General features: G+C 42.2%; 1 protein-coding gene across 6 annotated transcripts in view; it reads left to right on the top strand.

Moving 5' to 3' along the window:
- Nucleotides 1-27,867, top strand: part of MYO16 (myosin XVI) — a 570,453-nt gene that overhangs the window by 98,858 nt on the left and 443,728 nt on the right. For 3 of the 6 annotated variants that reach the window (XM_036893690.2, XM_057494603.1, XM_057494604.1), the window contains exons 1-2: nt 1,675-3,169; nt 25,123-25,386. In XM_036893690.2, coding sequence (XP_036749585.2) covers nt 3,142-3,169; nt 25,123-25,386 — 292 coding nt within the window. In that variant the 5' untranslated portion in view covers nt 1,675-3,141. Of the gene's footprint in view, nt 1-1,672; nt 3,170-25,122; nt 25,387-27,867 lie in introns of those variants that run through there. The other 3 variants (XM_057494602.1, XM_057494601.1, XM_036893691.2) reach the window with 3 other exon arrangements.

The following is a 27,867-nucleotide window of genomic DNA, read 5'->3' on the forward strand; positions in this document are numbered from 1 at the left end:
TTTTTTGGCTGGGAAATAATTCAGACTTATTTGAAAAAATCTGGTGTATAATGATGCTAACATTTAAAAGGAAAAAAAATCACATTTTTAAAATCAGAAATAGAGGAAATAATGAGCAGCTGTTTGATGTATAACAGAGAAAAAGGAATTTATTATTTCAAATTGCTTTTGAAATACTGTGTATGACATTCCCTGAGAACAATTATTCATTGTATAAATTCTGGAAGATAATAAAAGTACTTGTGCTTTTTTAGTGTGTTAAATTCTATAGCATTGAAAAACAACTCCTTTCAAATGCATTTGAAATTACAAACAATATAGTTAACCCAGCTAGGTCTTTTCTTGCTGTTATCATCACCAACTCTGATATATATTTAAAATATCAGATTCAAAGAACCCCAACATGATCAATGTGATGTCCTAACACTGAGTTGAGTATTCTAGGGATGGGCAGAAATCAAGATATTTTAATCAATTTTAAATTGCCATTATTTTTCTACTTTATGAAGGGAGTAAAGTTAATGGAGCCAAATTCATTTTCCCTCTGCATTAGTGTCTGCAGTAGAAACTAATTTTTGTAATGAGACACATGAAGATGTATATCTCTGTGGTTCAGTGTAGTTCTGCCAGGGTTTTGAGCCCAAGTATGTGGTTTCCAGAGGGAAGAAGATGAGACCCTCTTCATCTGGGGGAATTGCATGCAGAAGCCACTCACGCATATGAAACAGACTTTGAATATTTCAGTAAAGCTAAGAATAAACTTCCCCGGGTAGCCTTCTTAACTAAAGTGGACCATGTGTTATTCTCCAGGTTGCTTCCAAAGTCCATGTTCTGGTCTTGTAATGTCTAGTTGCACTATTGTGCTGGCCTGATAGTTAATGTTTTACTAGACTACATGCACTTTGAAGGCAGGCATAGAGTCATCCTTCCTGATGTATTTCAAGTAGCAAAAAATGATGACTTTCCAAATATTTATGGGCTAAGTGAATAAATGCATAGTGGACACATTTGGTCATGAGTCCCCTGGAGTACTTCTCCTCCGGGACTTTGGCCAGAATTCTTACAAGGCCGAGAGTTTGAGTTATTTAATAACAGATCTCTAGGGCTCAAATCAGTCATATTTTCTTTGCCAAGCACACACCCTGTTTCTCTGAGTCTCATGAATTATTATTATTATTTTTCCTTGTAAATGGTAAATGGTGTTATACAACTCAGTTGTCTCTAGATGTTTGTTGAGTATGTATTATGTGGAGGCATGCAATTTCTAGAAAATGAAGAAATTCCTGTATTTAAGGAGGGTGTACATGTAGACAACATATCTTTGTGTTAAGAGAAGAAGACAGGGATACTTCGATGGGTAGCACCTTGCCCAGAGAAACCCTGGTCAGCATTCACACCCACTCACAATTACTGCCTGGGTGTGTGAAGACTTGTACTGAGGTCAGAGGAAACAGAGCCTTACCCTCTTTTGGTTATTTGGATAACAGACATAAGTAGTTGACTCATACAGTTTTGTATGGGAACATTTCAAAGCACACAAAGAAACCCTAAATAATAGACCACATACCCCTTTACTTTTAGGCATATTTTTATTTCTGAAAAGCACTTTTAATGGTGATTTGCATAACAGTGAGTCTCAATAATTAATTGTAGAATGAATAAATGAGGAATATGCATTACTAATAATGGCTGAAAGTCCTCATTCTAATTCTTCAGGAAAGAAGTTAAAGCATCTATTGTAGACACTTCATATATAGCTAATGGTAGTTTCCTTGTTCATGCTAATGGCAACTTTTTATTGAACAACCACAATATAAACCAGAATTTGCATATGTAGTTTTCTAAATTTCAGAATAAAGATCAGAAATTGTACCTCCCATGTGTAGATGAGGAAACTGGGTCTCTGGGAGGTTAAATTATTTGTCCAGGTTGACACTCTGGTAAGACTTGAACTCAGGCCATTCTGTTTCAAATCTTGAACTTGTTCTTCTGCATCATAGAACTAAAATAGTTACAGTGACATAGGCTGGTTCATCATCTTCGTGTTTATTAAAGGCCCTCCTCTTGGAGTTTTGCTTAGTAATAGAATCCAAGACCTCGGCTTCTGCTACAGAAGGATGCACACGTTCATACTTGTCTTTCCAATGCCCTCAAAATCGGAAACAGGAATTTCAGTCTGTGTCAACTTGTTTGTAGAGAAGATCATTCAAAAAAGGTATCACTTCACACAAAAAAATTAATTGGCATTTGTACATGACTGAAATGTGACCTTTTTCTTTGGCTCACATTGTTATTGCATTATAATTATGATATTTATTTTTATTGCAATAAGCTGACATTTCTGATTCCCATTCAGTCACTTACTTGACCGGGTTATACAGTGAAATTCCCTGCCGTCTGCAGAGGGAGCAGAATCCTACATTTGTAACGCAAGGCAGAAGCTTTTTGTGGCTAATTTAAGTTTTACATTCCACAGAGAAAAGCAAAAAGGTGTGTTGTGAAATATAATGTAAGTTCTTCATTAACTAGAGGCAGATCAAAAGACCTCTGATTCCAAAAGGCGGTTATTTTGAGATGGTGCTATCCATTGCCTATTCACACCCAGCAACTGGTGGCAACTAAAAATAGTCAGTTCTGCTCCCAGCTAGGAATCTGGTCACATTTGGCTCATGGACAATGTGCACAAATAAGATTGAGGATCCCTCGTTCAGTTGCTTCCCTCCAGCCCACTCATCAGCTAGTTTGCTGTATTTGAAAGCTGCTGAAAAGCCATTAACAGGCAGGACCGGTGGAGCCGCACTGCAGCACACCTCCGCGGGCAGAACGTGGCTGCTCCAGAGCACCAATTAGGGCGGACCACTCCCGGGACTGTGGCACCAGGAGCCCTGTCAATCAGTGGCGCTACAATAGCACGTGCAGCCGTGGTGGCTCCGGCTCCCCGAGAGGCTTAACTCCAGCTGCTGAATGAGAATGAGTTTGAAGCTTTTTGCACGATCATGGAACAGAGCCTCGGTTCAGGGATGCGTCCTGAGGTAAACCCTTACCTGAGTAAGGGCTCTAAATAATGCATTTCCTGGGGACGCACTGGTAGTCGAAGAGAATGCTGGAAGCCGTAGCAAGATTTCTGTCTGAGATGGAAGGATGTCTCACTATCATTTTATCAAGTGCTGTAAGTAAGCCTGACAGTTTGCTCATACGGTTGTCTTCTTGTAATATCATTTTATGCAGATGCCAAAATTAAGGCAGGTCTTCTGGCCTGCCACAGTCAGATGAGTGACATAGAATGGTGACTTTGAAAGGTGTTTTCCACCCAAAATGTATTTCCTCTTAATTTCAGGTTTTGAAATATTTCCAGTATGATCCAAATGCTAATATATATAAATCTTTTAAACTTTAGCTTTTTAAGAAAAAGATAATGGGCACATAGCAATTAAAAGAAAAAGCAATCCATAAAAGAATTTTATAAGGCTATTTCTGGGCGTTGGCATTAAAGTGTTTGCCTGAAAACTTAGTTCATTCATATGTGGCTGGGGCCATTTAGCTGTAATTTTACCCTCAAGTTTTACTATCTATGCCTACATCCAATGTTCAACTTATGAGCTTGATCTTTAGAATTATCCTGACTGCACTCTTTCTGTCCTTTTTGCCTGATTCACCTTGCAGTGCTCCATGGCTTGAGTGGCATCTCTATCAAATGCTCCATGCTGATGGTAGCATGGTGGAAAATAGTTTGTCACTGGCTTTTCTGATGGATCCATCAAGGGTTTCTTCCATGCTTGAATTCTGAACAGGCTTTTCCGAGCTAGATAAAAGCTGCATTTGAACCTTTTCTGGGTGTAATAATGAAGAGCGAGACATATTTATAGCAAACCTGGCTTGTTACATGCACATTTCTTCTCCTGCGGCACTTCTGAAAACTTCTGTACATTTATGCCATCATCTTAAAGTGGCAGATGACATTTGTAGAGAATGGTTTCTTTTTTGGGGAGGGTTTTGTTGGCAAAGGACATTACACTGTTACATTAAAGGACATCGTTAAGGGAACACACGTTGAGAATGACTCTTGAGTTTTACTTCAAAGGAGACAGAACAAAATCATGGTAACTGAAAAGGAGAAAATTTTGCCTTTCTCTTGTCTTTTGTGGGCAATGTATATAGGAATTAAAGCTCCGTGATTAATGAAAATAGAAATGCGTTACTCTTCAGCATACCCAGAGGTATATTTTTGGCTTGCAGGACCATTTTAACTCCAAAAAGAATTCACAGATGAGCTTTTAAGCTTGGACATTAGTTCTTTAATTCATACAAATTGGGGATGTATAGCATGTTTTGCAGGTATGAGGATGGTCTTTTGTTCTGATCCCTGAAATCTTGGGGTTATTATCTTGGTGAAATGCACACAGGGCAGCACTCTTGGCTGGTCTCTGCATTGCCCCTCGGGTTTGACTGCATTGGCAGAATGCCATTATTTCTCCTTTCTGTGCCTCTGCAGAGGAAATTCCTGAAGCCGTCTGCACCATTTCTAAAGGAGCCTGGGTGCTCATTAGGCAGTGTGCACACACCTGGTGGAGGGCAGCCATGGAGTGCGGGCCAAAGCAGAGGGGACAGAGTGACATGCACTTGAGCGGCTGAGGGAGTAGTTGGTCGCCAAATATAGCATGAGGCTGCTCCTTCCTGCCTTACAATGCTTTGTTTCAGCTGAATTATTTGAGTTTACAGTTTCAGAAAAATAAAAGCAATAATGAGGTATGGTCATTGCAAGTATTTGCAATAGCTCTTGCAATCCAGATGAGTTCTAAAATTAATGAACAGTGAGATGTCCCAAACACCTGCAGAAAAGATTCCTGAAAAATTTGCCAAGGTAATTTGTCAGTTACCACCTGTGTACCAAAGATGTGGCTATATTCTAAGCTCTGTGCTGGGTAATATCTATAAATTGGAAAGAAAGCAAGAATAGTGTCAGGTGCTGACTTCTTTAGTGGAAGGGTACTGTGTGCTAAAGGAGCTCAGAAATTACATTTCCTGTGTGCCACTAGTCAAGGGCCATTTCCTAGCCTTGCGCTGGGTCTTGAGGATGGATGGATCATAGAAGGAAAAGTGAGGGCCTTTACAGAACCAGAAGGGCTCATTGAACAGGGTCAAGATCCACAGCGGAAGCACCCTTCCTCGTGCTCAAGATGTGCCCAAAGTGTGTTCCCTTGTCCCTGGTGTTGGGGTGACCTACTGGCAACCTTAACTGGCTCATGTTCTTTACACACCTTTCCTTCCTCACGTGAGCTGTTTCTCCACATGCCTGGTTTCTGCCCCCCACCCCCTCTCACGTCCACCTCCAAGCTGGGCAGCAGTGCAGCAAGTCGTCCGACCCTGGGGGCATGGGCACGGGCTTCTGAGAAGGTGCAGCGGACGCACATGTGATCCTAGGAGGGAGCCTATGGCGAGATGTTGGGAGACCAATAAGGAATGCTTACAAGGAACTTGTGATTGTTTAGGGAATATTCATTATTTAATGTTACAGCATATATATACTGAAGGTCGAAACTCAAATTCCAACAGAATTTAACTCTGGCCTGTGAACTAATCACTTATAATTATATTATCATATATGATATATTAGTCATTATTTATATGACATAAATATATATGTTTATTGTGACTAAATAATATTTATATAATTACAATTATAGGATTATTATTTGCTTTTGTATACTATTCTTTATTTTCAAGATTGTCTACCCTGGGCATGTTTTATCAGAAAAATAAAACTTTAAGACAAACAAAAACTTTAAGAGAGAATATTCAGAGGACGAAATGGCTTAGACCCACGTCCCCACCCACGTTGCTTTCTGACTCCACGGGAACTGGCCTGTGCATGTTCCATATATCTTATATAGAAATGGTAAAAACGAGAGAATACACATTTTTCGTGGAAGCCGGCTGCAGCAGGAAGGTTTAGGAAGGCCACCGCAGAAAGCGCGTTTCCTGCACAGTGTGGCCAAGCGCTTCCTTCCTGGGCCTGTAGTGAGGTTCCCCCTGGGAGTCCTGCCCCGAGGGTGCTGGTGAGCTTCGCCAGATGCCTCAGTGGAGCGCAGGCGGCTGGGGAGGCAGCCTCGGGGAGCAGTGGGCTCCGGGCAGCGCTGCCGAGTGGGGCCGGGGCAGCAGCTCCCTGTGCTGGGAGGGGCCCCCTTCTCCCGCCCGGCTCCGCCTCCCGGAATCCGGGTATTCTCCAGGTGTGGGCGGGGCTGCGCTGTATGCAGGAGGAGGGAAGTTGAGGTTATTTAAATGAATACATTTTCAAGATTGTCTACCCTGGGCATGTTTTATGCTAATGTATTTGTGGGACCCCTGGAAGGTTAGCTTGACCCCTGCCTCCGTTTTGTGTCCACCATCTTGAATAACTATGTCCCTCCATTTTGTTTTATGTCCCCCATTTTGAGTTTCCCGCTCAAGCCACGCCCATTCCCATGGGAACCTTGCCCAGCAACCCTCCTCAGCCAATCAGCTACGGTCACAATGAACCACCCCCCCCTTGGAAAGTCCCTACCTGTCTTTCCAAAAGTATAAAAGCAAGAAGGGAACTTTGTTCAGGGTCTCAGACCGAGTCCTGTGTTTTGACGGGCTGCTGGGACCCTAGTTCAAACTAGCAGTAAAGGCCTCTTTTGTTCTTACATCTCGCGACTGCGGCTCTGCTCCGGGGACTCAAGGAAACGGGCACAGCAGTATTCACAGCAGCTGCGGATGCGTTATGCCCGAGAAGCTGCTGCCTCGCACGTGAGGCAAATTCCACAGTGCCAACCAGGGTCACCTTCTTTCTTTTCCGGGCACTCATTTGCAGAAAGGCTGCTCGCACCCAGATGCCTTCCCTGGTCTCTCCCCAGTTGTGCCTGCTGCTCACTTGTTCAGAACGTCCCGGGCAGCAGGACCACGGCCCGTGAGACACCCGCGCCCGGCCGCCCTGTGACCCAGCTGGAACCGTGGCCGTCACTGAGGCCCCCCCGCCACCCGCCTCGCCCTCACCGCCCTCTGCTGCCCACGGGGCATGACGGCTAAGCCCAGACTGCACCCAGCTCCCCGACGTGTCTGTTCTTCCAGAGCGCCTGGAGATCACTGAAGGAGGATGTCAGAGCGAAGCGGACGGATTTTGTTTTATTTCAGACAGCACTCCCCCCCCCACCATGTTTTCCCAGTAGGCATGACCGCCTCTCCCTAGACACCCCTTCAAGCTCCCACCCTGAGAAAACGGAAGCCATCAGAGGCAGCCCTGCATACACCCGCTGTTGAACCTGCAGAGGGGGTTCCAGCCTAAGAATCCCTCCCTGCCCGTCTCTGCTCTGTACCTGCGCCGGGCGCCTCCTCGCCTCCAGGCCGGCGTGCTCCAGGGGCCCCCCTTGCCCTCCTCGGTGCCCCTTCTCCTCTGCCCCGGCTCCATCAGCGGAAACGTGCAGTCCCATATGCCCATCTTTATATAAGGGTCTCAGCCCCCCGCGGCCACCCCCACCTCTGCGCTTCCACGCCCGCCCCTGGGGAGAGCTGCCTAGACGCGTGACCTCTGACCCTCCTCTCCTCTTTACTCCTCAAATCGCTGCATTCACCACTCCGTAAAATCTGCTTTAGTGAAGCACTTTTTGTGTCAGAAATCCAACAGACACTAGTCCTTCCTCATGGAAGTTAATTTCTCACTTGAATTCTACTTTTTCTAATTCCTGGGATTTTTCTCCTTTTCACTGGCCACTTTTCCTCTGCCACATGGCTGGCTTTCTCTCCTTCTTAGAACTTGGCTCTGACACTTTGCAAAATCTCTGGTTGACTTCATCCATTCCTGTAGTTTGAAACATCTTTATTTTCCCAAATGTGTACCTGTAACTTAGATGTCCCCATTTCTCCCTTAACAACATGAACATCTTTTCTGGCCAGTAAAGATATATCTACATATTCTTTTTTTGATTGCCAAGTAATATTTCATAACATTTATTAAGCCATTTATTTATAAGTTCTTCCATTTTTATAGGCATTCAATGTTATATTTTAGGGTTTTGGCTTATGTTACTGGAGTATTGATTCACAAAAGCAGTATTGCTGAATCAAAAGGCATCTGTAGTTTTAAGTATTGTGGAAACTGTCAGAATTCTTTTCAGTAAGTTGCAGCACGTCAGATCCCCATGACCAGCAGCGAACTCACAGCCCTGCACCTCGGCCAGTGGGAACTCAGCCTCTCTTCAATGTCGTCAACTCCTTGGTTGAAATATGGTTTCTCACAAGGTTCTACCTTTGTTTTACTAATAATTAAGGGATTTTCTCCATTTTTATTAGCCTTATTCATATCTTCTCTCATTTTCATATTGAATTATTCTGTTTCTTATCAGTTTTAGGTACTCTTTTATATTAGGAAATAGTCATATTCCTCTAGATATGTGCTGAAGATAGTTTCCCATTTCTTTTATCTTTGCTTTGAGTCTCTCTCTTTCTGCACATATCTATACCTACCTGTCGGTCTGTCTGTATCTATCACTTACCTTTTATATCTCTCCTTCCTGTGTCATCATGTATGAAGTGAAGAAAAAGTTGAGTATGTATAAAGTGATAAAATTATTATAGCATATGTCTGTTGCTCACCATTTGACTGTGTTTTTTATACATTCTGCTTTTATACAAAGTCTTAGGGATGTTGTTCACGGCCACTGGTGTCCCATTGGTCCCTGCAATGGGGCATCTCTGTGCACCGCTACAGTGTTGACCTGGCATGATTAAAGACTTGCCATTATATCTGGAGGGTTCCACACCCATGTGCTCACCCATGTTGACATCTATTCTTCTAATATGATTCCCTCTCTTTCTGTAGGTTGCTTAGTGAATGAAAGGGGACTTTTATGCTTTCAATGGTTCGCTCATACTTAGTGCTGCTTTAGGGACATATACGTGCCATGGTAACTGAGTTGGATGAATTAAGTTGATTTTATTTTACTTCTGTCTCTTTCATTCATTCATTTGTATATTTATTCATTAATTCAAGAAATATTATGGTGCTCCTTCTCTTTCTAAGTACTGGTCTAAGGGCTGAAGATACAAAGATAATCAAGCCAGCTAATGTCCCTCCTGTCTTGATGTTCCCATGCCAATGGTGAGACAGAGTAAGCAAGTGAACAGATGTAGATAAAATTACTGGTAGCAGCAACTTATGTGAAGAAAATAAAGGAGTTTGAAGATTTAATGAGTGACTGGGGTCGCAGAACAGAGAAAGGGTTATTTTAAATAGGTTTTTAAGGGACAAACTTAAAACAGAGAATTTTAAATAGGTTGTTAAGGGACAACCTCCCTTGCAAAGTGACCTGTGAGTAATTGGAGGAAGTGAGAGCCAGGATGTGCGTGTGGGAAGAAAGCCAAGCAGTGTGAACAGCAGGTGCAAAGGTCCTGAGGCAGAGGTAGGCATGTTTCACATCATTAATTCAGAGAATCTAGGCTCTAAGGAGTTAGTTTTCTTTTTAATTTATTAATAGTCCCCAAACTTAAAAGTAAATGCTAGTTTTATGAAAATGTTCTTTTTTACTCAAGCTAATACTCTATATAGCTCTCACTTACCTTTACTTCCAACCTTCTTTAGAAGTTATTTATGTATGACCTTCAAACACCTTGCTCCCCAAATGCTGCATTTTTAGCTCCCACTCTATTACTGCATTGAAACATCAAACTCTCCTTTTTGTTCCCCGTCTATCTCAGAATGGGGGGGGGGTTTGACTCAGCAACCATCCCTAACTTCTTAACCTTTAGTTTTCCTGAAAAACCTGTTCTGCTCTGCCAGGTTCCTCCCCTAGTCCTGCCACATACATGGCTGTATTCAAATGATCCCATCATTCACTCACACCACACATTATGGTACACACTCAGTTTATAGGCAGAGATAGATTTCTGCAGGAAATTCACAATCTAGAGGGGATATTGGAAAATGAATAAACACGATGCATTTCTGTGAATCAGGGTTATGAGAATGAACGCAGACAAGGGCACCCGGCTCTGCCACAGGGAAGGTATGTGAGGAACTGTGCTGATCTTCCCGGCAGGGGTGAGGAAGCCTCGAGGGGTGAGGAGGCATTCGCTGCGCATTGGTGGTGAGGAGGGTGGGAGAGAAGCCCTGTATAGAGCACAGCACCCAGAGCGCATGGTGAATGCCAAGGCAAACAAAAGGATTTCCATGTGGTGGAGAAAGCGAACAATGTGCAATATCTGGACAGATGTGATGAGTTTTTATATTACTCATCGTGTGAAGGATTCACTGAGTGATTTTAGCGCTTGAGAGATATGGCAGAATTTGTGTTTTAGAACTTTCATTCTGATAGCAACGCAGAGGGCAGATTAAAGGAGAGATTGAAAGGGGACCAGACAAGGAAATGTGCCTGGTGACAGCTTAAGTCAGGCTGGTGGCAATAGGAAAATGAGGCACAGTCTGATTTGCGAGGTCTTCATAAAATCGAGCTCACAGACCTTACTATCTGATTAGTGAAGAGTTCTGCACTGTGCCCTTTCCTTTTCTTCATGCACGCCCTATTTAAGTTATTTCATCTCCAACGTCTTTGTGGATGGATTCCAGGAAAATACCTCTGGCTGTGTTTTTGGTAGAATCTCTAGGTGCACACCATCAAAATCCAAGGAGACCATCGTATCCCATCAGCCCTTCAAACTTGGAATGTCCACAGTGAGCCTGTGCTCTTCCTTCTGAAACCTGAAAGTCCAGATCACGTGGAACCTGTGCAACCATGTACAGTAACACAGCGCCATGGGCAGCCACGGATGGTCACACAGTGCTCCGGGCAGCCATGGACAGTAACAAACTCTGTGTATGTTTAGACTTCTCCTGAGGGTAATTGGAACCCTTTAAAACCCTTTCATCTTAAGAATGGACGGCAGTGATTTGTGTTGGCAAGATCAAAATGGGGAACAAGCCGAGGGCAGCAGTTGGGGGGTGTGGAGGCCAGCTGGGCAGCTCTTGTGACAGTCCACAGCCGGGGGAGAGGGCCCACTGGTGAGTGGCCTGAGAATGGAGGAAAGTGGACAAAGTGGAAAGAGACTTGAGCACTGGGAACCATAGGCCTTCGGGCCAATTGAAGAGTTGCAGAGGATGAAAAAAAGGGAATGTTTGAGGGTAGGACTTAGACTTTGGCTTGAGCAACCATGCGTATGACGTTCCCACTGAGTTGCAGATGTGAAGCAGAGGAGGAGGGACAGTGGGACATGCTGGTCCGTGATGAGTGAGGAGCTGCCCGTGTGTGGTGGTGCGTACAGGTCTGACGCTCAGGTGAGAGGCGCCTGTTTGAGAGAGGCGTGGGTCGGTCGTGAGCATGTTGTTTTTATCTAAGCCATGGTACAGGGGGAATAGTCAGCAAGCTAATAGGCTCATGGGAAAAACTTTGGAAAAGCTGATAGAGGCAGAGGCATTCCCAAAGGAATTGCGAGGCCTCCAGATAAGAACCCAGACAACACGGTGTCAAGAGGCAGGGTGCTAACCAGCCTGGCAGGAGGTGACAAGCTCAGGGCACATGCCGGAGGAGGGGCCTCTGTAACAGCAGACAGGGGGTTATGTGATGGTGTGGACATGGGCAGGGTCAGCAGAGAAGCAGGAACCGAGCTCCGGCTGCAGGGACTGCAGCCCTCAGGGGACAGGGATGGAGGACACAGCACTTACAAGCTTTGCTTCTGGTAGGAAAAGGAGCCGTCGGGCAATTGATGGACAGAGATGTGGTCCTCACAACAAATTTGTAGTTTAAGAGAGGAAATACTTGAGTAGTTTCTAATTCACTGTATCTATTTCCTCATCTTTGAAAACTCAAACCCATTTATGCCACCACACTTGCCATCATTAAAGGCTATGTGTTGAAACTGATTTTTTTCTTCCTTCCTTGAGCATGGCCCAATCACCTGAGAAATGAGTGATGATAACGATAATGACAGTGGAGATTTAGAAAAGCCTTGATACAGGAAACTTTGGTTTTTACCAATTGTCATAAATGAATTCATGTTAGGATAGTACCTACAACATCACATTTTAGGAGTGACTGTTACGTGAAAATGATCTTTTCGTGCAATACTTTGAAAACAACTGTTCAACCATAGTTGGGTTATGTTTCCTTTCTAAGGAGCATGCACCATACAGCTAGAGTCCATTTAAATGATTCTTAAACTGTTGGGCTCTAAATTGACTTGTATCTTCAGAAAACTATCTTGAGGTCACTGTGGATAGGTCCATAAATATGTCAGCTCCACACAGAGTTGTAGTTAAAAGAGCTAACTGGGAGATGCTCTGCACTCCAAAGCCAGGCGGTAAAACTCACAAGCGACATCATGACGTTGCCTGAGTCAGTGTGCATCCTGAGTGCTGCTACCCCACTGGCCCCCCACAATTCATTTAAAAGGGTCTTTTGCTTATAGAAAGTGGTCAAGAGAAGGGTAACTAGAAGGAAAAAAGCTGAAGCATATCCTGAATAAGGAAGATGAAAGAGACTTGAATTATTTATTATCTAGAAATGAGGAGTGACAGAGAAACAGACTCAAATTAATGAATGGTCTTGTGGAAATCAATGGACTGCTCTTCATTCAGGCCTTTAGTAGAAGAGGAAGACACTCATCGAAGTGGGTTAAAAGGAAATACAAGATTGATGAAGGATATGCCTCGTGGAGCCTCATATTTTAAGCATATAAAAGTCAATTCCGTGGCATACCCTGGAGGGCAGAAAACCTTTTGGAGGCTGAATTGTTTCCCAAATTTCCAGTTTGTTATTCTTTACTCTTAACGACTGCATATAGGTTCAGCTTTGGGGGCTGAGTCTAACCCTCTCCACAGGGCACCACATGTTGCTCCACCTCCTCTGTTCTTGTGAGATCCTAGGCAAGTCTTTCAGTTTTTCAGATTGCTGCCTTTACTTTTTTCTCAATTTGAAGTTGAAAAATTTTTTCTCATGTTTGAATTTCAAAATTTTGCTTGTTGTCAACTTTCAGGTCAAATGCCAAGAAATGGTGCTCGACTTTCTCCAAGTATGAGATTCTCCTGACATGAGTTAGCTTAGCACTCTGTCCATTCTTCTCCTTTTGAGCTAGATATACTTCCATGATGGTCTGCTGTACCCTAGCTCACAAACAACATGAGTGCAGAGCACTGAGTGACCGATAACCTTGCAGCCATCAATACTAAACTTTGCCTGTAGCAGGTTCTTAAGAATATGTTTGAACATGTGAATGGATGAGCGAATGCATTCTTGCATCCTTGCTGTGCTGTGTGGACGCTCCTGTGAGCATAATTCAGGATGCTTTCTTCCTTCATGAGGTGTGTGGTTTGGGGGAGCAGAGAAGGGAAGAATACCGAAGGTCCCTTTAATCACAAGAACATAAACTTACAGTGGGAAAACTGCCTCACATCGATTTGTCAGGCACGTTCACATGGAAAAATTCGAATGCCAGAATTGGGTTCATTGAGCCTAAAGGCATAAAGAGGGCTGAACTGTCTGCTCTGGGACTGTGCCTTCCGGTCCTGGGCCTCAGCCCCCAGAGGATGGTCAGTGGGCCAGTACAGGCAGTACGGGAAGCACAGGGGGCAGGCCGTCACTGCACCTCAGTGTTATCTTACGTGTAGGAATTCTCAGTCGGGTGGCTGTATCACTGTGACCGGAGACTTTGACTCCGACCTTTATAGGTCTCAGTTCAGAGCCGCGGGCCCAGAAGGCATTCACGGAGACCTGATTATTGGGGAGTTTTGTTCTCCATCTTATGCATGGCTCATACGGGATATGTGTGAAGCTTTCTGAAATTTGGAAATGTATTCTTTTGAGATAAATAATATATAATAAATATTCAATATAATAAAACAGTTTAAATCCTTCCTCTACTTGTGAAAATAAGCTTTACATTATGTTGAAAAGAAAAGGAGACAGTGGGCACGCAGGCCACACCCTTTAGCAGGAAGAAAGGGAAGCTCGTGCCAGTGAGAGGTGTCCCTTGGTTGCTTGACAGAAAAGCAACTCAAAATGGTTTAAGCACAAAAGGGAGTTTATTGGCTTTCATATGTAGAAGCTGGTCCTTTACCCAGAAAGTCTGAAGTCATCTGCCTTCAGGTTCCGCGGGATCTGGGATCTGGGGATTGAGGTGTATTATGTTCTCTGTCTCTCTCTGTTTCTCCTCTCGAGGCCTCTGTCTGTCTCAGGAGATCTGAACCCTTACAGCACGTCTGCATTCTAGTGGGCTGATACGAAAACAATAATACAGTGTCTTCTTTTTTAATCTCCCACTTCCCATCTTTCAGTCTCATGGCAGGATCCTGGGTTGTCCCCACTAGGATCATCCCCCCATCCTGGGACCAGACCCTCAATGTGCAGGCCCTCAGGGCTCAGCTAGGTCACGCCTCCCATCCCACAGACAGTTGGCTGGGCAACCCGTGCAGTGATCCCGCTACACGAAGGGGGAGAGGAGAGGTGCTTCCCAGAGTACGGTGCTCCCTCCCCGAGGAGATAGTGGGCCGTCCTCAGTACTTACTGACAGTTGCAGATTCCATACCATGGAGTGGCAGAGAAACAGGAATGTAGGTGGAAGGCATGGAAAAGGCTGGTTTGTTTATCTGCGGCACCAATTAATAGCAAACCTCGATGGGCAAGGTGGAGCCACTGATGGGCTTGTGGATCTCATCTAATTTTATTTGCTATTCCATTAGTCTGGGTTAGTATCAAGACAAATGTATTTTTGAAAAGTCTGCCAGCAGAGTAGGGCGGTGAGGGACTGAAGCCAAGGGTGCTTATGTAATAATTAAGACTTGGCATAGGAGGGTCCTTATGGCGGATATAAGGATTCCTGTCTTTGAATTGTACTCTTTGTTCTGACATTGGGTTTTAAATTGACCTTGAAGAATTTTTTTCATCTGAATGTGCCTTAAAAAATCAATGCAAAGAACAACGGAAATCATTTAAAAATGCAAGTTGTAATCTAGGAAGTTTCTTAACCTAGAAAGGATAATAGAAATTTTAGCATCTGATTTTCCCTTTCAAAAGAAAGAGGGTGGGGGAAAAATAGAGTCTATAAAGCCAAAATTAAATACTAAATGTGAAACTCAATTTTGTCTCACTCCGTTTCAGAACTGAAAATATTTTGTATCAAAACACTATCAAATACAAGATATTTTATATCAAAGTAACATTTTAAATAAAACATTTCAAAAGACTCAGGAAAATGATGAAATTAAAAAAAATTATTTACAGCCATGAAATTAGAGTGGCATGGACACACACACTCCAGCTTTTGAATTAAAAAAAAAAAAAAGAAACTTAAGGACAGCTATTATTATAAAGCCTGTGTTCAGTGGTCTTGTGCTTGAAATACGCAGTGTTCATTTTACAGTGTTTCTTCAGGGCTCAGGTGCTGCGTGACTGGCCGGTGGGGTCCCGGAGCCTGTCAGGGCTTCTGTTTCCTTAGGAGGGAGCCAGCCTGTTCAGACCGGCAGGTGTCCCATTTTGAGACAGTCTGAACGCCAGAGAAGTTCCCTATCACCGTGGTCTGCCAGGAATAGTGTAAACTGAGTTTTCTTCCAACCAGACCTGAAGATGTTGACTAAGGCTGACATGTGCGGCGGAGGATTCGGAGCAGATTATTTCAAGTTTGAGGGTCCACAGTGCGTATTTAGGGTAGAGGGCCTGTCTATTGCATTGAGCATGAACCAAAGAGAGCTTTTCTCTTGAGCTACCCAGGAATCCAGGCTTGACTGAGGCTGTTGAATCGCGTAGCATTGCCCTCTGGGAAGGGACAGTGGAGCAATTACAGGTCCGAATACGAGGAACACCCAGTAGTGGGAGCAGCGTATTTAGAAAGGCAGGGGTGTTCCAGAAGGGACAGGATTTGATTTCAGCAATATAGCGCGCCATCCCCAGTATCTGAAAACAGCCTTTGGTAGGCAGTGCTAATCTTAAAGGGTCGGGACTTCCCCAGGGAAGTTCTCACTGGGAGAGCCTCCGGAAATGTAATAGCTAGTTGCTAGCCAGAGGAGGGGCCCCAAATCCCCAATCCTGCAGATCCTGAATGGAGCTGGGCTGTCTCTGAAGGGAGCCTGGTCATTCAGTGCTCTGCTATCAAGGTGAATCCTTGTTCTGGGCATTAGCACATGGGCATGGTTTGGGAACCACCTGTGACACTGGGCAGAGCATTAATGGCCTCGTCCTTTCCATCGGCCACAACTTCCATTAAACATGTGCATCCAGTTGGATAATGAACCTCAGGGTAGCGATCTGCAGTTTTATTGTTACCCTGAAACAAATCCTGTTAAGAATTATGACTGTAATCTATATCTGCTGAAAAGCTATTTATCATAATCAAATCACTTGTTATTAAAGCAATATTATAAGAGAAATATTATTTGTGCAAAAGTTCGGGTGGTTGTATAAAAATAAACTTACTGTAGAGTATGTGGTAATTTTTATGTCATGGACATTTGCTTTATTTCCACTTTAAAAAGAAAACATTTGTCACATCCTCACATTAACAAATCATGCCCTAATCACTGAATAGAAACCCAGAAATGGTTGCTTGATACATGAATTAAAAAGTTTAAAGACAGTACAAGTGTAAGATGAAAAATATTGTTGATATTCTTGAGCATAAATTATTTTAAGTTTATTTCTCCATCTTCCAGACAAGTGTTTCCATGCAAAATTACATGACACAGGCATTGTGGGCCTAAATTCTGAGATATTTTAGGGCAGAATATCTTCCACAAATGCAATTTCTTTGTACTGTTTTTTTGCTCTGTAAAGAGGGATGCAGCCTGATGACAAAGATGTTAAAATCTAGCATTTTTTAAAGACTTCAGTGTTTAGGAAGAGTTGTTTTTTGCTTTTTGTTTTTATACGGCTCTGGGGGAGTATGTGGAAATTGATTATATACTCTTGTCGTTGACGGTCCTCTTTGTTCCTTTGTTTCATTGTCTTGTAAGTGCTGTGAAAAAAATAACCCGGGAAGCATGTTCTAACGATTAATTCTGAGAAGAAAACTTCTGCTGGTGAGTTGGTGGGTGTGTGGAGATAAATTGTGTGCATGTGTGTGTGTGTGTGAGTCTGTGTGTGTGTGTGTGTGTACACAAAACCTTTGTGTAAGCATGTGAGTTTCTTTCCCAGACAGCTGCCTTCTAGTCTTTCAGGGTTCATAGCAAGAATTTCTATAAAGTGATGTAAGCAGGAAGTTTGCAATTATATTTTTCATGAAATGCTGAAACTGCAGTGATGCAGCCCCTTCTGTCTTATTCACTTTTTCCCCCATTATTTTTTATCGTGGGTAAAACTTAAACAATAAAATCTACTAGCTTAACCATTTTTAATTGTGCAGTCAGTAGTGTTATGCATATTCATATTGCTGTGGCACAGATCTCCAGAACTTGTCACCTTTAAGATGCCAGAGTTTACACACACTGAACAACTCCGTTTCTCCCTCTCTCCAGTCCCTGGAAACCACCATTCTGATTTGTTTCTATGGATTCGGCTGCTCTACATACGTCCTGTAAGGGGAATCAGACAGCATCTGTCTCTCTGTGACTGGCTTATTTCACTTAGTGTGTCCACAGGTTCACCTGCTTATAGCATGTGACAGGGATCCCTTCCTTTTTAAGTCTGAGCAACATTCCACTGTGTGCAGACACCACATGCTGTTTCTCCACTTACTCATCGGTGACACTTAGTTGCCTCCACCTCCTGGCCCTTGTGAAGTGGGCTGCCGTGAACACAAGTGGGCAAGTCTCTCTTCTGAGATCCTGCTTCCAGCGCTCTCAGACACATGGCCAGAAGAGGGATTGCTGGGTCCTCTAGCATTTCTGGTTTAATGTCTTCAGGAAACGTCCTTCTGTTTTCCATAGCAGCTGTACCATTCACAATCCCACCCACAGTGTAAAAGGGTCCCAATTTCTCCACATCCTCGCCCACACTCACCATTTCCTGGGTGAGTTGTTTGTTTGTTTGGTAAGAGCCATTCTAATTGTTGTGCATTGATGGCTTATTGTGGTTTTGATGTGTATTTCTTTGATGGTTAGTGATTTTGAGCATCTTTTACGTGCTTATTGAGCATTTGTATATCATCTTTGGAGAAATATCTATTTAAGTCCTTTGCCCATTTTAAAATGTGATTATTAAATTTTTTATTGCTGAGTTGCAAGAGTTCTTTTTGGATTCTCGATATGAACCCCTAATCAGATTTTTGATTTACAAGTATTTTCCCCCATTCTCTAGGTGCCGTTTTACTCTGTTGACTGTCTTCTCTGATGCACAAGGTTTTAAGGCCAATTGGTATATTTCTGCTTCTGTTGCTTGGGCTTTTGGTGTCACATCCAAGAAATCATTGCCAAGTCCAGTGTCATGAAACTGCTGTTTTCTTCTCTGAGTTTTATGGTCTTGAGTCTTATGTATAAACTTTTAATCAGTTTTTAGTTAATTTTTACGCGAAGTGGAAGTTTTATGGTTTTAGGTCTTATGTACAAACGTTTAATCAATTTTTAGTTCATTTTTATATAAAGTGGAAGTCTTATGGTTTTAGGTCTTATGTATAAACTTCTAATCAATTTCTGGTTGTTTTTTATATGAAGCAACTTCATTCTTTTGCCCAGGTGTCTTATTTTTTCCTACTCTGTTATTATTTCCAATTTTTGAAAACCTACATCATTAGGTATGTTAATCTGTATAAACTTTGCATGTATGAAAAGAATTCTTCCCTACATTCTTTCAAACCATGAAAGTTGATAGAAAATTAGACACATATAACCTTATATGTCTTAGATTGTGTCTCCTAGAAACAGTCTGAGGGAACAATTTCTAGGGTCTCTATTCTGTCCCACTGATCTAGTGTCTCTTCTACCAAGGCCAGTAGAACATACTGCAGAGCACAGGTGGCGAAATAGACTTCTTTCCTCCAAAAGTGAGGGAGGGGATTGTTTACAAAGTTGGTTTTTGCCACTCCTAATTTTCTGGATTAAAAATAAAGTGTAAAGCTAGACTAGTTTACACTTATTTTTACCTGTTACATACTTCAAAAGGTTTCTATCTTCTTTGTGGGAGAGATCCATCTTAAATTGAACTATTTTCAATTTCTTTTAAATAGTTATGTGGCAGCATTTATCAACTTTGTCCATCAAAGGAGTGTGAAATGATATCTTTAAAAATTTTCCCATACATCAGTGAGGTTGCCCATCTGTTGTTAGGTTTGAAAATGGAGCTTTCTTCTTCTGTGTTTATATTGACTTGTGCTGAGCAAAATTCCGAACTCTCAGTTCTAGTAGCTGAGTCATACAGTGTGTTGGTTTTTCTGTGTGGATAACAGTGTTAATAATGATAATTATTTTTTCCTCCTCTTAGCCTTTGACTAACATCTTCATTTTGAGGTCTAAATAATAAAAGAGGACCTTCCTTTTATAAATTTTAAACAGAATTTAAAGTAGTGACATACATCCATAGATGTTCTAAAATTAGCCATTCTTTTGTTCCACTGACAAACAGCAAACCCCTGAGTTCCTTTGCTGTGATAATGTGCATGTAGGATGTTTGTTTGTATTTATCCATGAGATTGATTGTAACTCCCTTTACTGTGATGTCCTCATTTGGTGTTGGCGTCTAGTTTGTGCTGGTCTCAGAAAATGAGTTGAGATAATTTCTATCTTTTACTATTCTCCAGAAGAATTGGGGGAAAATGCAGGTCATCCATTCCTTGGAGGCTTGTAAAATTGTTTGGACCATATTTCTGTTAGTTTAGTTTTTTTATGATGAGATTTTTCACAATTAAGTAATGATTATATTCAGGTTTTCTATTTTTTGAGTCACATTTGGTAAGAAATATTTTTCTGGACATTGTCCATCTCTCACATCTTTCTTTGTTTTTGCTCTTTCCGTATTTCACTTCTATTCATTTGTACCTTCATTTTATTATTTTCTTCTTCCTTTTTTTGTTGGGCTTCCCGTACTTTTTCTTTTTAGCTATAAATCAGAGGCTTTGCTCATAGATCTAAGTCCTCTGTCTTTTCTAATATTTGCATTTAAAGATACAAACTTTGTTCTATAAACTGTTTTAGTTTCACACAGAAATAAATGGTGATGTAGACTTTCTTTCATCAGTTCTAAAAAAGTATTGTTTCTATTGTTTTCTTCCTTAAACTATGCTTTATTTAGAATGAGTGTTTTAAGTTTCTGAACATTTTGGGAGGTGTGGCTCCACTTCCGTGGTTGATGTCTGATTCCTAATTGTGGGACAGAAGGCCTGTGTAATTTCAGTTCTTCAGCATTTGCTGAAATTTGCTTTGCTTTGTGGTCTAAGACATTCTCAATTTCATAAATCATCCATGAATTCTTGGAAAAAAAGTATCTGTTCCCTGAAAATTGCATGTGAGTTTCTGTAAAGGTCCTTTAGATCAGTTTATCTATGCTTTCACCAATTTTTTTTTTTGCCAGTTTAATCTAGCAGTCCTGGAGAGAGATGCACATATAATCTCCCACAATGAGTGTGCCATGGCCAGATGAAGACTTTGATTCTAATTGACATGAAGCATTTCTGGTAGTTGTACAGCAGAATAATTTCAAGAGTTCATTTTCCTAGTTCCCTTTTCCCTTAACTGTATCCTTTATATATCTGGTTTGCTTTGATATAAAGTCCTGAGGTGATGGCACAATGTGTAGGGCCCTCCAAAATCAAAGCACGGGTTGCTATTTTTTTGCTAGGTGTTAACATATTTATTTCTGAATATGTATCTTTCCATTTTCCTTTATGTATTTTGTTCACTGGCTCTCAATTTTTGTCATATGAAGATACACATTTGCCAATCAGGGTCTTCCAGCCATGGTCGGTGTGTGTAAATATTTAACTAGGATTGCAGGATAGCCATATATATAGGAATCTCCTCCCACCCCACAAAGAAACCCCCCAAAAATAAAAAACAGGCAACATTGTAGATAAAGAAATCCAATACATTGTCAACTTGGCTACACTGTGACAGGCCAGAAAATTTTGTAAGGCAGAACAATTAGGTAAGTCATTGTGCATTGTGCATTTCTGTGAGCAGAACTAATATGCACTTATCTACTATATGTTGAGTGCTGGGTCAGGTCTTAGTAACACAGACAATATCCCTGCCAGCAGCCTAATAGTCCGTTAAACAATTTCATTCAACAACCACAAAAATAGTGAATATGTACTATTCCAGATGCTGACAATAAGCAGTGGATGAAAACACCCAAAGTGCCTGCCTTTAAGGGGTTTACAGGTAAATAAGAAAATATAAAGTGTAAATATTTTAGTAAATAGCATGAGTATAAGGATGCATATAATACATATTTTTGGTATAACAGTTGGTACTGTGGAAGTATGATTCAAGGGAGGGAAAGGAAGCCAGGAACTGGGGCGGGAAGTATTGCCACGGACATCTGCAAATATCGACACAGTGCTCCCTGAAAGTGCCATGGAGAAGGGGGGCCTGAGTGAGGGCCTGGAGGAGGGGAAGGTGGAAGAGCAGGTGCGAAGACCCCATGTCTGGAACACGCGGAGCCAAAAGACGATAAACGGGACAGAGGACGGACTTCTCCGCGTGATGCTTCCCCCTTTTTTAGTTCTCATTCCATATCCCTTGGAGGCAATAATGAAGACATACAGTCCCTCATACTATCTTCCTAAGGGTAATAAAGCTTAACTTTGTACCAGACATCCTTTGCAAGCTATCTCCTATTTTTTGAATATCCCAACAGGCTGGACAGATTAGCTCCTTTTTATGTATTAAAAAAACATCTTAGATGTGTTAAAGACTTCACCCCAGGTCATAAATAGAAAATATAACATCTAAGATTGGAACTCAATTTTAATTTCTTTAGTTTTTCTACTACTAAATATTTCCTTCTCTAAATTAATGACTGATGATTAAGAAATTTAAAGCAGATAGGCCCTTGAGTCTAGTGACTCAAATTATAACTTGGTTAAATCAGTTGAACATCTGGGCCAAGACCCTTAGGTATCGACAATGATTTTTCTTCCCATAAGTGGGCAATTCTTGATGCTTTCTGCTTCAGTCCCACCTTGGAAGTCTTGCTAGGGTATCCTGTCCTGGAGGATTTCCTTAGATGTTTCTGTGCATAGAAAGCCTGACGCTCCTGGGTGCCTACAGAGGTGCTGGGAAGCCGGCCTGCACCGACTCTGGGTGGTATCTCTTCCCATCTCTCTGGTTAGTGGTGCGACATTGGTCGGTTAAAATTGGCCATGCTGAGTTATCTGCACCAGGAAAACAGGCAGACATGATAAATCAAAGATTCTGTTCCCACCCCTCCAGAGCTGATTGTTAGAAGCTCAGCAGCGCCCCCATTTGGCAGATAGTAATGGTGTAGCCGTCATTCAAACTTCCACAGAACTCTGAATGTTCCCGCGATTACCATTTACGGCTATGGAAAACAAACAGCTTCTCAGCAAAATCACCCTAGAGTTAGGGCTGCGTTAATTTTTGTAAGAGCCAAAACCCTAAGTATCGGTGTCTAAGCACAACAGAAGTTAATTTCTTGCTCAGAATAGAAGGTAAGATAGGGGCTGACTGGTGGAAGGCGCTCCTCCTGGCCGCAGTGGACACCAAGGCCCCCTTACGCAGTGTCTGTCTTTGGTATGTGGCTTCTGCAGTCACCATGTGCATTGGCACCAAGCTGGCAGAGGGACGGGACAGGGAAAAACACGTGTGGGCATTTTTTTATGAGTCAGGCCTAGGAAGCTCAAAAATGGCATTGACTCATGCAAACCAGCCCTGGCCTGGCTCAGACTCACGCTTCCTCTTGCAGCCGAGGCCACGTGCCTGCCTGGGCTTTGACCCGTCTGGAGCATGACCTGACCTATCGTGGTTGCAAGTCTTAGTGCCCCCGTGATGAAGTGTGCTGAGTTTTGAGTAGACTGCCTCAGAACTGTGTTCCACATAGCTGGTATTTTTAGTGTGCTGTCTTACAGATTGATCGCAGCACATACACATGACATAGCCAATCCACCCGTAATTGGACAGAAGGAAGTCACAGTGCATATATTTTCAGAATACAAAATAAATCAAAGCTTATACCATTTAAAGTTAAAGCATGGTGAATTATTTAACAAGAAAAATGTGTTAAAAATCAATATTTTATACATGTATGGGTTTGGAATTCAACAGCGTTGGCTTCTGATTTTCCAGACTCTAAGGGAATCAATTTTTGAGCAGCCCCCCGTGCTCCTTTGGACGGCCTGGGAGGGGGCTCAGTGACTCAGGAGTTGTCACCACAGACACCTTAAAAGTTAATTGAAAATTTCACCATGAGGCCTTTCCCTAAGAGCTAAAAACTAGAAGACTGTTGTGTTTATTAAATTATCTCCCACCTCCACTATGCACTAATCAGCAGTGACCGTGCGATGTCCTTGGCCTTCCAGAACCACCTTCACAGATTCTCAGAGACCTACTGACAAACGCGGGACGTCAGGGAAGTCAAAGTGTCCTGAACATCAAGGTCAATAAATCCAATCTGGTGCAGTTTTCTGAACAGATTTGAAAGCAGATTCTGAAGATTTGAAAGCAGAAGATACCTCCTGTCCATTATATGAGATTCAGAGACGATCTGTCTGTGCCAGTGGTCATGGCTTTTATCCCACAAACTTTAGAGCAATTTTTCATGATTTCAGACCACTATTTTCTCTTTGTATTTAGGTTGTTGTAAAGGGAACATTTTATGTGTAGTTAGATACATCTAACATCATTCTTACAAATATTTATAAAAGTTTACGCAAACATATGATTCTAAAATGTCCAATGCCAATAAACAACCAAAACAAGATTCCCCAATACTGCTTCTCCCCCTTAGCCCCATATACATTAAGTATCTGACTGTGGAGAATCAGTGTCTTCTATTTTGTTACTTTTACCTTAGGCTTTATGGACCATTTGTAACTCTGTCATATAATTAACTCTTTGGTCTGGAGCAAGTCACAGCCTCTGTCAACTTAGTTTTCTTTACTTGCAAAATAGGGTTGATCATGCCTGGTGATGGTGAGAATGACACTTTGCAGAGCATCAAGTGAAACAGAAATGGAGAGAGCATTGTCGTAACTGGCTGTCCCTTCTAAGGACCTGGGCACCTTTCCAAACATGAACTAGCTGCACCCCTACTGAGTATCTTTCCAGACATCAGATCAACCACACTTTGGGGCATGCATCAGCATCATTACTTTTACTTGCTTGAGACTTACATCATAAAAATCTTAAGAACATATAAACACTTACCTGAACCTGCATTTATAAGCTAGATTCTAGGATTTTTTAGTGCTCTACCATTAAATTTTCTGCTGATAGTACAATTTTAACCTAGGGGAAAATATACAATTTTGTACAGTTCCATTACAGGTGTTTTGGGTGAAGTTTATAGGAAATTGCTTCTTGAAAGGAAGTGAATGTTTTCAGTTTCAGGACAGAGAACTCAGCTTGATAACTACTATATTAATAAGGCAAAGACTGCAATAGCAATAATTCTATCCATAGTTTTGAATTGCCAAGAGAAAAGTCTCAGTTCCATTGCTTAAGCTTTATACTCAACCATCATTAGGTATCTTAGAAATGAATGCACTAGGAAAGTGTTTAGCAGTAAATTGATGGAAAGTGATCACTGTGTCACATAAACAATTGTTGGCCTGCATAGCTTCTAGTACCTTAGATTAGGAGACTCATCAGGACACACAAAACCCATGTTATTAGGGTGCGCTGAAAGACCTGGGATAACTTTCTGCCAAAATTTAACACGTAAAGCTCAGCATTAATCAATTAGATGAAGGAGCTTAATGCAGTGGTAAAACTTTTAGGCCTTTGGTGCAGATTAGGAGAAATAAGAAAGGATGGAGCGTTAGTGGTTATGTTGAGTAAAACCATACTTCGGCATCTAATTCTATCATTTCTTTTATAACCATGCAATGTTGGGTAAGACATTGATCCTCCCTGCTTTTCTCCTAACTTGTAAATCAGGCTTTGCATGTGTTTGTCAAGAACAAGAGGAATGCGTGCGTTTCCAGCTCATGTGATGGGTAACAGGAAATCAAGGAGGCCCTGTGGCGCCCTCGGTTGTAGTAACAGGTCTAGTGACTTTCCCGTTGTGTCTCTTTCAGGCTGCTTTCAGCTATGTAATGTTTTTCGATCCCATGAAATGGAAATTGACCAGTGCTTGCTGGAGTCCCTTCCCCTTGGCCAACGGCAGCGGCTGGTGAAACGCATGCGCTGTGAGCAGATCAAAGCTTACTATGAAAGGGAGAAGGCTTTTCAGAGGCAGGAAGGATTCCTGAAAAAGCTGAGGCATGGAAAGACTCAGAAAGTTCATTTTAACCTGGCCGACATGATGCAGGATGCAATTATCCACCACGATGACAAAGAAGGTATGGGATAAAAAGTTTTCTGATGCGGTTTTTCATGTGTTCTGTGTGTTTGTTGTTTTTTGGGTGGGTAGATGGGATCTCAGGGATACAATCTCTTTAAAATATTTGGGGCTCTCTTTAAACTAAAATATCCACAGAAACAATGCTCTTTCAAATGAAAATAGTTATTAAAAGTACCCAGTCTCCTTGTGAAGATGAAAAAAATGCAAAATTCTGATTAATTTTTTTTTAATGATCACCTACCTGAAAAGCAAGTGATTTCCTTGCAAATCGTTCACTCAGATTGTTACCGAAACATGTTTTCCCAGTGAAATTGTTTCCTTTGATGATGAGATTGTGTTGCAAAATCCACTGTTACCTCATTCATGCATGCATATATTAGTAAACTGGGTTCCCTCAAAGTTCTCAGGGTAGAAAACTCAACTGGTTTATCTCTTAATGTTGATTGGCCTTTAGTATCAGATTTTACTGCAGGCACTCAACTCAAATATCAGTTGTCTTTGTAAGACCATTACGTTTTTTATCTTTCATGTATTCTTATATGTGAATTTTTATATTTTTGTTTTGACTGTCTCACTTTTCAAAGTTCTAATGAGAGAGAACTTTTGTAGCTGCAGGTATAAATGTAAAAGACTTCAAAGAAGCAAATATAAGTTAATTTACCTTGATTGGCTCTAGAATCAGTGGTTGAATTAATCTGAATGGGCAAGGAAAGAGTATAGACCAACAATCCATTAACCACATTTCAAAATCGAAATCCCTGCAAACCAAGTTTGGTGACTCATTTAGTGGCAAACTGCCCCTGAACTATTTATATTTTTTTACCCATTCATTCTGGAAAAACAATAAATTCAGTAACATACATGGTCCCAAAGCTTTCAGATATGGATTGTGGATCTTTGTATCTAAGAAAAATGACAGTATATTAAATACAATAATAGCTATAATAGAGGAGTGAAGCAGTTCTTTTCATGGTTTTGCGTGGGCATGCTCACCAGGCTAGAACACTCTGAGAAGTTCTGAGATTCTTTTTTCTTCTTGAAATGCAATGACAATAGCAGAGAATCTCCAAGCTGGAAAGAACCTAAGAGGCCATCTGATCCAGTCCTCTTACTTTACACAGGGAGGAACTGGGAAGCAGCCGCCTGTGCACTCCTGGGGGGCTGTCCCAGAGCACCCTCACCTCCCATGCCCTTCCCCCGTCTTACTTGCTGCTCTTCATTTAACGGATATCATTTCTGTGGAGCCATGAGCCATCGAGGGTAGGGATGCTGTCAGGTTTACCTCCTCCCATCCATCCCAGTACCTTCCCCACAATGTTGAGTGAAAAAGTGAAGTATTTTGGCCAAGTTCAGTGGGCAGTAGTTGTCAGAGCAAATTAAATTAGAATGTAGGCATATTTAAACCCTATTTTGATTTAAAAGCAAGGAAACAATAACAAAATATTTACAAAGTTAAAATCTCTTGGATAAAATATCAAAATATCTATAGGACAAAGTAATGTCCAAGTTAGGGTTAAAAGGGAATTAAGAATGATAAAATAATAAAGCCAGAGACCAATAGCTAATATATATAGCTATTATTGTATTATATATATTAGCAGTGGGAATAGGAACAGAAGAACAAACCCAGCAGTCATATTCTATGGGAAAAGTGCCTTCACTCAGCAGATATTTATTGAGTGTTTATTATGGACCAGACGGCTGTGGATGAGGCAGACAGAAGCTCCGCCTCTGTGATGCCCACTGTGTTGTGTGGGTGACTGCAAACAGTAAGGCAAAGTTAAATATCTAGTGTGGTGGTGATGAGGGAAGCTGAGGAAGGCCCCCTGAAGGAAGTGGGGGCTGGCAGACGGACACCCTGGGAGCGGTCTTGTGGGTGAGTACAAAGCCCAAGGGGTGGTGGGAGCAGCTGATTAAGTGGGGGACAAAGGAGAGGCCAGTTATGTGTGGCCTGGAGGGCACTGAGGACTCTGGCTTCTGTGCTTGGTGAGCTTGAAGCCAGTTGAGGGTTTTGAGCAGAAGAGAGACCTGGCATCACTTCTGACTCACAGAAGCAGCCCGGATGGCACCTTCCGACTGAATGTGGGACCGCGAGGCAGGAGCAGGGAGATGGCAGAGGCTGTGTGGGTGAGCTCTGCGAGAGATGATGGTGGCCTGGACCAGAGTGGAGCACGGATGTGGGGAGGATGTATTTGTGGATCGGGCTGCCAGGAACTGGCTGATGAACTGGCGATGGGGAGTGTACTTTCCTACTGCTGTGGTAACGGGTCACTGCAAGTCTGCGCATTGCAGAGCCCAAGGTCAAGGTACTGTCAGGTCAGGTTCTCGGTGAGAGCACCCTTCCTGCCTGTGGGCAGCCACCTTCTGTGTCCTCACGTGGTGGAGAGAGTGAGTGCTGGCGGCTCTTCCTTGTCTAAGGGCACTAATCCCAGCCTGGGGGCCCCACCCTCCTGGCCTCATCTAAGCTAATCACCTCCCA

Source organism: Manis pentadactyla, chromosome 17 (assembly GCF_030020395.1).
Source record: "Manis pentadactyla isolate mManPen7 chromosome 17, mManPen7.hap1, whole genome shotgun sequence".
Classification (NCBI taxonomy): domain Eukaryota; kingdom Metazoa; phylum Chordata; class Mammalia; order Pholidota; family Manidae; genus Manis; species Manis pentadactyla.